Below are 12,796 nucleotides of genomic sequence, written 5' to 3' on the forward strand. Positions count from 1 at the left end.
ACTGGCGAGACCATAAAACAGATAAAATCATAGAAAATGAAGAAGTTAAATTGCTCTGGGATTTCAGAATTTAAATAGAGAGGCACCTGCCATATAACATCCCAGATTGTTGATAGGAAAGACCAAAAAGTATGGCTAGTGGATGTGACAGTGCCTGGAGACAGAAGAATAGAAGAGAAAGAGTGGGAGAAGATGACAAAATACAAAGACCTACAAATAGAAATATAATGACTGTGGCAAAGGCAAGCAAGGGTAGTACCAATAGTAATAGATGTCTTAGATGCAATCCCAAAAACACAGGAGCACCACTTGGACACCATTGGCATTGACAAAGTGCCATCAGTCAATTGTAAAAGGCAGCTTTACTGGAGCAACTTCCATCCTGTGACAATATCTATAATACCATCAAATATCCACATCTACCTAGTCCAGGTTCTTGGTAAGATCTCGATAGGTAGACAAAAATGCCAAACCCAGTCTGAAAATCTGGCTGACAATGCAATGAATCCAGGGGCGGGTTTCAATTTTTTTTTACTACTGGTTCAGTGGGCATGGCTAGGTAGGGGAGGGGAAAGCATGTGACTGAGTTGGCGGGGCCAACTTGACATCACTCATGTACATGCCCACTCAGTTACATGGTTTATGGTTTTTTTTATGGTTTTTATTAGCATTTGTAGGCCGCCCTTTTCCCTGAGGGGACTCAGGGCGGCTCACACAAAACCAGGAAGGGGGGAATACAACATTAAGATAACAACATATAATAAAATAATAGACAACATACATTCATCATTCGGGCGGGGTAACGATCCTTATCCCCAGGCCTGACGGGCGAGCCAGTTCTTCAAGGCTATGCGGAAGGCTTGGACGGTGGAGAGGGTACGAATCTCCACGGGGAGCTCGTTCCAAAGGGTCGGGGCTACTGCTGAGAAGGCCCTCCTCCTTGTAGTTGCCAGCCGACACTGGCTGGCCGATGGAATGCGGAGGAGGCCTAGTCTATGGGATCTTATAGGTCGCAGGGAAGTAATTGGCAGAAGGCGGTCTCTCAAGTATCCAGATCCACTGCCATGTAGGGCTTTATGGGTGATTAATAGCACCTTGAAGCGCATCCGGAGATCGACAGGTAGCCAACGCAGCTCGCGGAGGATAGGTGTTATGCGGGTGAATCGAGGTGCACCCGCAATCACTCGCGCGGCTGCGTTCTGCACTAGCTGAAGTCGCCGGATGCTCCTCAAGGGTAGCCCCATGTAGAGCACATTGCAGTATTCCAGCCTAGAGGTCACAAGGGCCCGAGTGACTGTTGTGAGAGCCTCCCGATTCAGGTAGGGTCGCAACTGGCGCACCAGGCGTACCTGGGCGAATGCCCCCCTGGTCACAGCCGTTAAGTGGTGGTCGAATGACAGCTGTGGATCCAGGAGGACTCCCAAGTTGCGGACCCTCTCTGAGGGGTGTAAAATTTGACCCCCCAGCCTGAGTGTTGGAATATTGGCCAAATCTTTGGGAGGAAAACACAACAGCCACTCGGTCTTTTCTGGGTTGAGCACAAGCTTGTTAACCCTCATCCAGTCCATGACGGCCTCAAGGCCCCGGCTCATCACGTCAACCGCTTCATTGATTTGGCACGGGGCGGACAGATACAATTGAGTATCGTCCGCATATTGATGGTATCTAATCCCGTGCCTGCGGATGATCTCTCCCAGCGGTTTCATGTAGATGTTAAATAGTAGGGGGGATAAGACCGAGCCCTGCGGCACCCCATAATTTAGGGGCCTAGGGGACGATCTCTGCCCCCCCACTAACACCGACTGCGACCTGTCCGAGAGGTAGGAGGAGAACCACCGTAGCACGGTGCCTCCCACACCCACCTCCCGCAGTCGTCACAGAAGGATACCATGGTCGATGGTATCGAAAGCCGCTGAGAGGTCAAGGAGGACCAGGATGGAGGAATGTCCTTCATCTCTGGCTCTCCAAAGATCATCCATCAATGCGACCAAAGCGGTTTCTGTGCTGTAACCGGGTCTGAAGCCTGACTGGAAGGGGTCTAGATAGTTTGCTTCCTCCAAGGACCGTTGGAGCTGGAAGGCCACCACCTTCTCAACAACCTTCCCCAAGAAGGGAAGGTTGGAGACCGGGCGATAGCTGTTAAGAACAGCTGGATCCAAGGATGGTTTCTTCAGGAGGGGTCTCACCACCGCCGCTTTCAGTGCGGCGGGGAAGTTCCCCTCCCGAAGGGAGGCGGTTACAACCGCCTGGATCCAGCCTCGTGTCACCTCACTGCAGTTAGTAACCAGCCATGAGGGACACGGATCCAGAACACAGGTGGAGGAACTTACAGCTCTCATGGCCTTGTCCACATCCCCGGGGGTAACGTCCTGAAACTCAACCCAGAGCTGTTCTACTTGGTCCCCCTGTGCCTCGGCTGGAACTGTAGGTGTGGAGTCCAAGTCCGACCGAAACCGAGCAATTTTGTCCGCTAAGAATTGGGCATATTCTTCAGCTCTGCCCTGCAGGGGTTCCCCCGTCTCCCTTTTGTTCAATAGGGAGCGGGTTATCCTAAACAGGGCGGCTGGACGAGACTCAGCGGATGCAACCAGGGTGGCTATGTGCGATCTTTTTGCTGCCCTAAGTGCTCTAGTATATTCCCTGGTGCAGATGGTTACCATTGCTCGGTTCGATTCGGACTTATCGGACCTCCAACGGTGCTCTAGGCATCTCCTCCGGCGCTTCATCTCCCGGAGCTCCTCGGTGAACCAAGGGGGTCTCCGGGATCCGCCGCCTCGGAGGAGCCGCAGTGGCGCAATCCGGTCGAGGGCCTCCGACGCTGCCGAGTGCCACGCAGCAGCCAGAGTCTCCACCGGACTGTGGGCGAAAGTGTCAGGAATAACCCCAAGCTCTGTCTGGAACCTTGACGGTTCCATAAGACGCCTGGGGCGGAACCACCTGGTCGGTTCCTCCTCCCTACAGTGGGGGTTTGGCCTCCGGAAGTTGAGCCTCAGTAGGCAATGGTCTGACCACGACAGGGGTATGATGTCGCTCCCCCTCAGACCAAGATCACAAATCCACTGCTCCGAGAGAAATACAAGGTCAAGCATGTGTCCCGCTGCGTGGGTTGGGCCTCGAATTACTTGGGTCAAGCCCATGGCTGTCATGGAAGCCATGAACTCCTGCGCCCCATCAGAGTTTTCACCGAGCGACGGCAAATTAAAGTCCCCCAGGACCATCAACCTAGGGAACTCAACTGCCAGCTCGGCTACCGACTCGAGGAGCGAGGGGAGGGCTGCTGCAACGCTGTTGGGAGGCAGGTACGTTAGCAGCAAACCCACTTGACCCTTGAGGTCCAACTTTAACAGCAAAGACTCACACCCGACAATCTCCGGAGCAGGGACCCTACGAGGAACTAACGACTCCCGGATAACGGCGGCCACACCCCCACCCCTTCCCTGGGCTCTCGGCTGATGCAGCACCTGAAATCCTTCTGGGCACAGCTCTACAAGGGGGACTCCTCCCTCTGGGCCCAGCCAGGTTTCAGTAATACATGCCAGGTCTGCCCTCTCGTCTGTAATTAAGTCCCGGACGAGAGGAGCTTTATGAACAACAGACCTGGCATTTAGCGACAACAGCCTGAGACCAGGGTCCTGACTACTTACGCCATCTGGTCTTGGAGTGGGACTCCCAGGGCCGGAAGGAGGGGTCTCTGTAATGTAGCGAACCCTCCTTCCCCGGTAATGGCCTGCCCTGAAGTCCCCGCCGTATCTGCCCCTCCCTGTTACGACCGCAATACCCCGACCCTCTCCCGTGTCTCTGGTCCCCTCAACCACCCCCGTAGCCCCCGCAACTCCCGGCAGGTCCTCCGAATCACACATACTCATACACTCCCCCAAACAGTCCCCACGTAATAGTTAAAAAACACAAAATTTACAACAATATAATCATAAAAGTGGGACATTCATTCATCTCATACGTACCTCATGCATAGCCCGTACAAAGAAAGAAGAAAAAGATGAAAGAAAAGAAAGAATGAGAGCTAAAATAGTTGCGCAATTGATTAAAAAATTTTAAAGTGCGAGTTCAGTTTGTTGCCATCAGCTGTCCATCCACAGCCCAGACCAAAGTTTCCTTCTGGGGATAGAAACCAGTAGTAATGATGGTAATAGTCAGGGCTAAGACAAACAGGATCACAGGCCCTAGGTCTATGGGTGAGGGAAATCTGGTAGGCAAAGTCCAAGGCGGCAGGGAACCAATGTTGGTAAAGAAGGCAGCGTTGGTAGAAAGAGCAGCGTTGAAAAATAAGGCAGCGTTGGTAAAGGAAACAATGCTGGAACAGGGGGCTATGTTGCTGGAAAGAGTAGTAATAGTACCAGTAGCAGCGTTGGTAGAAGGGACAGCATTGGTAAGGGGAGCAATGTTGTTGAAGGTAATGGTGTCGCTGTGAAGCTGAGTTAAATATGGAGGGGGGGGGAGGCATCCGGAAAAGGCTCCAGCCACGGCATACCCGGTCAGCCGCCCGCTTCGCCTAGGCCGGACAAAGCCCCCGTTCGAATTTCCCAACTCCAAACAACGGTGATAAATAATCAACCCAGTCAGAGTCACCATAAATTCCCCAAGCTCTCTGAGCTGTCCGCCAAGCTGTTCGCCAGGCTTCAGAGCTTGTAAAGAAGGGGCCAAAAAACCCCTCCGTTGCTGAAGCCGCCGCGAAACGCCCTCACTCGTCTCCGCTCCCAGTGCCACCATAAGACCGCTGCACTCGCCGCCAAGGGTGCCCAGCCGCTGCCGAAGCCGCCGAGGCCGCCGCGAAACGCCCTCCGTCGCCCCCGCTTCCACCATGACCATGCGGCCGCTGCGGCCGCTGCGGCCGCCGGCAAGGACGCCCAGCCGCGTCGGAGAGTCTGAAGCCCCAGATCGGCAGAAGGCGTCGGTTTCCCTCAGCTCGTGGCCCGCACAAGTCCTCCGAATTCCTGTCATCCCGGAGGACCCTGGCAGAGGCGGTAAGAGGCTGGTTCCACGGGCTCCCAAAGCTTTTTCCGTCAGGTCTTCTGCGATGAAGGAGCCCTGGCCGCCATTCCGATTCTCGCACATGCGCATACATACCCCCCCCAACCACTTAGCGATGCCCATCTAACCCGGCAAAAATTTCTGTTTTGCCAGCTAGCAGGTTGGCAAAGAAGTCTGACTTTCACCACCGCCGCAGCTGCTTCTACCTCAGCACTGAACAGTCCATGACCTCCTGCTACAAACTGATGACGCAGGAGGGCAGGAAATTGTGTACTAACAGAAATTATCCATGGACAATTATAATATAATACTAGAAACCTCTACATTGTTGGTAATCATTTTAGATACAGTATTTCCTTATCTAAGCAGAAAAAGAGAATGAAAAGGGAGAGCAAAAAAATCAATGGGGCCAAACTTCCTGCCGGCTTCCCCACTGAGTTTCCTTTTGGGAAGCTGGCAGGAAGTATTGGAATCCTCCCTCCCTTCCTCCCGTCCTCCCTTTCTTTTTCATGGTCAACACCACAAAACCTCCTGGAGTTTTCCCCATTCACAATACTTTGCATAGATGGGGAAGGAGAGGAAAGGAAATGCTCATGCTGAATTAGTTTTAAACATAATTCAATGACCCTTTGAATGATTCCTGCCTTACCTGATAAATCTGGAAGTTGGTGAGCATCAACATCTGCAACAAAAGATGGATTAGAATTAGTGAAATGGGTAAGTCATGGAGTACTTTTTTAAAAAAATAAGTAAATGCATGCGTTTATATCTTCTATGAATGTCTAGCAATATAACTTAGACCTAAATACTGCTTCACAGTGCTTTATAGCCCTCTTAAAGTGGTTTACAGAGTCAGCATATTGTCCCCAGTGGTGGGATTAAGCCAGTTCACACCAATTCGGGAGAACCCGTTGTTAACTTTCTGAGCAGTTTACTGAACTGGTTGTTGGAAGAAATCATTAAGGCAGAGAACTGGTTGTTATATTATTTGAATCCCACCACTGATTGCCCCCAACAATCTGGGTCCTCATTTTACTGACCTCAGAAGGATAAAAAGCTGAATCAACCTTGAGAGATTGAGAATCAAACTGCTGAACTGCAGATAGCCAGCAGAACTGCATTCTAACCCCTGTGCCACCATGGGTCTTAACATTATATACAGTATAAATGGTCTACAAATGTATATTTTATTTCTTATAATTTCCATGCCTTTCTGTACATTTATTTTCCGCCTTCCCCTTTTTCTTTTTCTGATGGACTTGAATGGCCCACAATGGTGAAAATTATAGTAACTGACTGTGCCCTTGCCCTCTCTCCCACCTCTGGGTTGCTTGGAAGAAGAATTGCCACTCAACTCTTTCCTAAGGCACCACTAAGCCAAAGGGGTATTATGTTCAATAGTATCAAAGCCATCCAGAAATCAAGCAGGGCCAGATCAAATATATTACTCATATCCTGGGGCCATCCATAAATGCAGTCAATACCATCTCTGTGCTAGATATCTACCTGAAATGCAAGTGGAAAGAATTAGGTAATTTTTTCTTCTTCTTTTCTTCAAATGATTTGTCACCTCCTTTTGAGCAGGTGGAATCATCCTTTCCATCGAAAACCATTTCCCATCTCTTGGGTTCAACTACATGTGGTCCCCTGAGAGGCCTTAATTAACCCTGGATGTAAAAGAGGGCAGGATTCAAGCCCCAAGGATCCCAGCCACTTCCTCAAGGCCTACTGGGGCAAAAGCCAGGACAAATTGCCTTGTGCAATGGGCAGTGACTGACTGACAATGTGATAGAATTTGCTGAAGAATCCACATGCACCAGCAGCTGAAAGCTGAATGAAGCAGAAAAGTATCACATTATAGACTTTGAAGTGAGATCATCAATAAGGAAATATTAGGAATTTTCTTATTTTTATACAGCAAAGTTTTCCTTTTCAGGAAGGAGAAAAATTAGTTTGCCTCAGTTGCCTCCTATTAAAGTAGAGCTGAGCTGTCTTCTGACTCGAGCTCCCTTTGACAAATTCTTCTAGGAAAGCAAGATCTCAAAGTCCAAATTCAATGGAGGAAATACCATCAAGGCAATCAACACCTGGGCAATTCCAGTCATTAGATAAATATCTGGAATAGTGAACTGGACTCAGGCAGAACTCATAGCAGTGAAAACCGATAATAACAGAACCTTACTTTTGCTAATTGCAGGTAAAGGTGGTAAAACAATAATACAAAGAAAACAAAAGGACTTCAAAGAGGAAAATGATATAAAAAATGCACACTTACTGTATGTTGCTGTCAGCTGACCCAGGAACGCTGACCTACACCACCATTGGTGTGGCCATCCTGAAACAATAAAGACAACTTGCTTTCAACTTGCCCCACTGATAAGGAAACCCATACCAGGAAGACAGAGAGGCCAACTTGAATATGTGTTCAACACATATGAACACATACCCCTTTCTCTGCTTCAGACCTGGTAATTTGGAAAAAAGATGCACCAACCTTCAGGGCAGATCCCCAAAAGGTGATTCAAACCCTGAAAACAATAGTGGAGAGTCATAACCCTTCATGGGGAGACATGACTCAATTACTGCATGTCTTCCTGACTAAAGGTGAACAGCTAAAACTGTTTGAGCAAACTGAACAAATTGCCAAAAGACCAGTTATAGTTGCCCCAGGTCAAGTTGCCCCGGCACGAGTCGCCTGGCCGCTGCACCGCCCTGACTGGGACTATAATGATGATAATCACTGGACCACATATACCAGAGCTAAGGAAAACCTAATGGAAGCCCTAGAGAAAATTGGGAAAAAAACCTCTAAATTGGTCAGAATTTCAAAGAATAATACAAAGAGACCAAGAGAACCCGGACGCCTTCTGGGTCCGGCTTTCTGAGGCAGCCACAATGTATGCCCACCTAGACTTGAGCTGCCAGAAGGACCAGAGGACACTGGCCTCAGTGTTCGTTGACCAATCCTCCCGGGATATTAAGGAACACTTCCATAAAATAGTGTCCAACTGGTCTACTCTAGAAATTTCGGAGTTACACAGAATTGCAAGCTTCGTATATGACCAGAGGGGAAAACTCAGAGAGGAGGAACAGGAAAGGAAAGAAATAGAAAGGGAAAGGGAGAGGGACAGGAAAAGGAGAACAGAGAGACAAGAAGAATTTAAAGAGAGAGGCAACTGCCATATAACACCCCAGATTGTTGATAGGAAAGACCAAAAATCTGGCTAGTGGATGTGACAGACCCTGGAGACAGAAGAATAGAAGAGAAAGAATGGGAGGAGATAACAAAATACAAAGACCTACAAATAGAAATACAATGACTGTGGCAAAGGCAAGCAAGGGTAGTACCAATAGCAATAGGTGTCTTAGATGCAATCCCAAAACAACTGGAGCACCACTTGGACACCATTAGCATTGACAAAGTGCCATCAGTCAATTGCAAAAGGCAGATTTACTGGGAGCAACTTCCATCCTGTGACAATATCTATAATACCATCAAATATCCACATCTACCTATCCCAGGGTCTTGGTAAGATCTCGATAGGTAGACAAAAATACCAAACCCAGTCTGAAAAACCCAGGCTGACAATGCAATGAATCCAGGGGTGGGTTTCAAAAAATTGTACTACCGGTTCAGTGGGCATGGCTAGGTGGGGGAGAGGAAAGCATGTGACTGAGTGGGTGGGGCCAACTTGACACCACTCATGTACATGCCCACTCAATCACATGCATCCCCACTTAGTGATGTCCATCTAACTGGGCAAAAAATTCTGTTTTGCCAGCTGTCAGTCCGCCACAAATGAGGCAGAAAATCCTTGGGCACTGATCCTTATCAGAGACGAGAGAGAGCACTGGGCAGGAGGCACTGAAGGAGGAGGGCGACGACTCTTCTTCTTTGCTTCTGCCCAGAGAAGGATGCTCCCAGCACAAGGAGACCAAGAGAAGGAGGCTCACGGTGGCTCTCCACCCTAACCTAGAGGCAGCCAGGGATTGATCTCACCCTCACATAACAGCTCCACCTCCTCAAGCCTGGCAACGAAGCCCGCTCCTCTCACTCTCCCATCAGATCACAGATCTCCTGAGCTAACTCTTCCATCTCAGCTGTTGTGAAGAAGCGGTGACTCTGGGTGCACCATGCCAGCTTGGGGTGGTGCACCCAGAGCCACAGGTTCTTCGCAACAGCCAAGGACCTCTTCTGCTTGGGGCTTCAGGTGGTGGGGGTGAGCTTGTAGCTCTTTTTCCACTGACGTGAAAAAATGCTGACGGGAATCCTCGCTTACCTTCCGCCTGCTGCTTTGAACTTATCGCCGCCACCCCCACATCTGCTTAGAGCTTCAGGTGGCTGGCGATAGGGTGGGGATCCCAATTACATTTGTATAGAAAAGGAATCAATAAGCATTGCCATTTATGAGATATACGTAACAGGAATCATATCTCATTTAAAAATACATTGTTGAAAAGTCTTAATATTATTATATTTGGAACAGAGGTTTTACGTTTTAATTTTTGGTGATGGCTATATTCTTTGACTATTTCATGGAAATTGTGACTGGAAAACAAAAATGGATTCTCTCTGCTATTCTTAGCATTGTTAGCATTCTTAGCAGTAGGAGACTTTAAGATTGCAAAGGAATATTTATGGCCTCAATTAGCCAATGGACAGAAGACTTCATGTAACTTACAAATTCTGAGTAAATTGTGTTAACAGAAATTATCCATGGACAATTATATTATAATACTAGAAACCTCTACATTGTTGGGTAATCATTTTAAATATTTCCTTATCTAAGCAGAAAAAGAGAATGACAAGGGAGAGCAAAAAAAATCAATGGGGCCAATCTTCCTGCCGGCTTCCCCACTGAGTTTCTTTTGGGAAGCTGGCGGGAAGTATTGGAATCCTCCCGTCCTCACTTTCTTTTTCATGGTCAGCAGCACAAAACCTCCTGGAGTTTTCCCCATTCATAATACTTTGCATAGATGGGGAAGGAGGAAAAGAAATGCTCATGCTGAATTAGTTTTAAACATAATTCAATGACCCTTTGAATGATTCCTGCCTTACCTGATAAATCTGGAAGTTGGTGAGCTTCAACATCTGCAACAAAAGATGGATTAGAATTAGTGAAATACACAAAAAATGGGTAAGTCATAGAGTATCTTTTTAAAAAAAGTAAATGCATGGGTTTATAACTTCTATGAATGTCTAGCAATATCACTTAGACTTATATACTGCTTCACAGTGTTTTATAAGCTGCTTTAAGTGGTTTATAGAGTCAGCATATTGCCCCCAACAATCTGGGTCCTCATTTTACTGACTTCAGAAGAATTAAAAGCTGAGACAACCTTGATTCAGTGAGAATCAAACTGCTGAACTGATGGTACCCTGCAGAACTGCATTCTATACACTGTGCCACTATGGGTATAATGTTAAGACATTATATACATTATAAATGGTCTACACTTATAATGTATATTTCTGTGCCTTTCTATACATTTATTTTCCTCTTTCCCCTTTTTCTTTTTCTGGTGGACTTGAATAGCCCACAATGGTGAAAATTATAGTAGCTGACAGTGCCCTTGACCTCTCTCCCACCTCTGGGTTGCTTGGAAGAAAAATTGCCACTCAACTCTTTCCCAAGACACTACTAAGCTAAAGGGGTATTATGTTCAATAGTATCAAAGCCATCGAGAAATCAAGCAGGGCCAGATCAGATATATTACTCATATCCTGGGGCCATCCATAAATGCAATCAACACCATCTCTGTGGTAGGTATCTACCTGAAATGCATGTGGAAAGAATCTAGGTAATTGTTTCTTCCTGTGTTCTTCAAATGATCTGTCACATCCTTTTCAACAGGTGGAATCATCCCTCCCATCAAAACTATTTTCCATATCTTGGGTTCAATTGCATGTGGTCCCCCATGGACGTAAAAAAAAGTAGGATTGAAGCCCACAAGGGGCCCTCCACTTGCTCAAGGCCAACTGGGCCTTGGGCAATCAGCAAATTGCCTTGGGCAATGGGCAGTGACTGACTGACAATGTGATAGAATTTGCTGAAGAATCCACATACACCTGCAGCTGAAATCTGAATGAAGCTGAAAAGTATCACATTATAGAGTTTGAAGTGAGATTATTGATAAGGAAATATCGGGAATTTGCTTACAGCTTCACAGTGCTTTATAGCCCTCTTAAAGTGGTTTACAGAGTCAGCATATTGTCCCCAGTGGTGGGATTAAGCCAGTTCACACCAATTCGGGAGAACCAGTTGTTAATTTTCTGAGCAGTTTACTGAACTGGTTGTTGGAAGAAATCATTAAGGCAGAGAACTGGTTGTTATATTATTTGAATCCCACCACCGATTGCCCCCAACAATCTGGGTCCTCATTTTACTGACCTCAGAAGGATAAAAAGCTGAATCAACCTTGAGAGAGTGAGAATCAAACTGCTGAACTGCAGATAGCCAGCAGAACTGCATTCTAACCCCTGTGCCACCATGGGTCTTAACATTATATACAGTATAAATGGTCTACAAATGTATATTTTATTTCTTATAATTTCCATGCCTTTCTGTACATTTATTTTCCGCCTTCCCCTTTTTCTTTTTCTGATGGACTTGAATGGCCCACAATGGTGAAAATTATAGTAACTGACTGTGCCCTTGCCCTCTCTCCCACCTCTGGGTTGCTTGGAAGAAGAATTGCCACTCAACTCTTTCCTAAGGCACTACTAAGCCAAAGGGGTATTATGTTCAATAGTATCAAAGCCATCCAGAAATCAAGCAGGGCCAGATCAAATATATTACTCATATCCTGGGGCCATCCATAAATGGTGTCAATACCATCTCTGTGCTAGATCTCTACCTGAAATCCAAGTGGAACGAATTAGGTAATTTTTTCTTCTTGCTTTCTTCAAATGATTTGTCACCTCCTTTTGAGCAGGTGGAATCATCCTTCCCATCGAAAAAAATTTCCCATCTCTTGGGTTCAACTACATGTGGTCCCCTGAGAGGCCTTAATTAACCCTGGATGTAAAAGAGGGCAGGATTCAAGCCCCAAGGATCCCAGCCACTTCCTCAAGGCCTACTGGGGCAAAAGCCAGGACAAATTGCCTTGTGCAATGGGCAGTGACTGACTGACAATGTGATAGAATTTGCTGAAGAATCCACATGCACCAGCAGCTGAAAGCTGAATAAAGCAGAAAAGTATCACATTATAGACTTTGAAGTGAGATCATCAATAAGGAAATATTAGGAATTTTCTTATTTTTATACAGCAAAGTTTTCCTTTTCAGGAAGGAGAAAAATTAGTTTGCCTCAGTTGCCTCCTATTAAAGTAGAGCTGAGCTGTCTTCTGACTCGAGCTCCCCTCGACAAATTCTTCTAGGAAAGCAAGATCTCAAAGTCCAAATTCAATGGAGGAAATACCATCAAGGCAATCAACACCTGGGCAATTCCAGTCATTAGATAAATATCTGGAATAGTGAACTGGACTCAGGCAGAACTCATAGCAGTGAAAACAGATAATAACAGAACCTTACTTTTGCTAATTGCAGGTAAAGGTGGTAAAACAATAATACAAAGAAAACAAAAGGACTTCAAAGAGGAAAATGATATAAAAAATGTACACTTACTGTATGTTGCTGTCAGCTGACCCAGGAACGCTGACCTACACCACCATTGGTGTGGCCATCCTGAAACAATAAAGACAACTTGCTTTCAACTTGCCCCACTGATAAGGAAACCCATACCAGGAAGACAGAGAGGCCAACTTGAATATGTGTTCAACACATATGAACACACACCCCTTTCTC

General features: G+C 46.8%; 1 protein-coding gene across 1 annotated transcript in view; it reads right to left on the bottom strand.

Annotated features, from left to right (window-relative positions):
• LOC148049546 (NACHT, LRR and PYD domains-containing protein 12-like) overlaps positions 1-12,796 on the bottom strand; it is a 132,113-nt gene that overhangs the window by 90,879 nt on the left and 28,438 nt on the right. Inside the window, exon 3 of the mRNA XM_087703989.1 lies at positions 5,639-5,671. Within this exon, the coding sequence (XP_087560115.1) occupies positions 5,639-5,671 (33 nt within the window). The remainder of the gene's footprint in view (positions 1-5,638; positions 5,672-12,796) is intronic.

Source organism: Thamnophis sirtalis, unplaced genomic scaffold (assembly GCF_051295495.1).
Source record: "Thamnophis sirtalis isolate CommonGarterSnake01/CBP01778 unplaced genomic scaffold, rThaSir2_p1.2 scaffold_1, whole genome shotgun sequence".
NCBI classification, from domain to species: domain Eukaryota; kingdom Metazoa; phylum Chordata; class Lepidosauria; order Squamata; family Natricidae; genus Thamnophis; species Thamnophis sirtalis.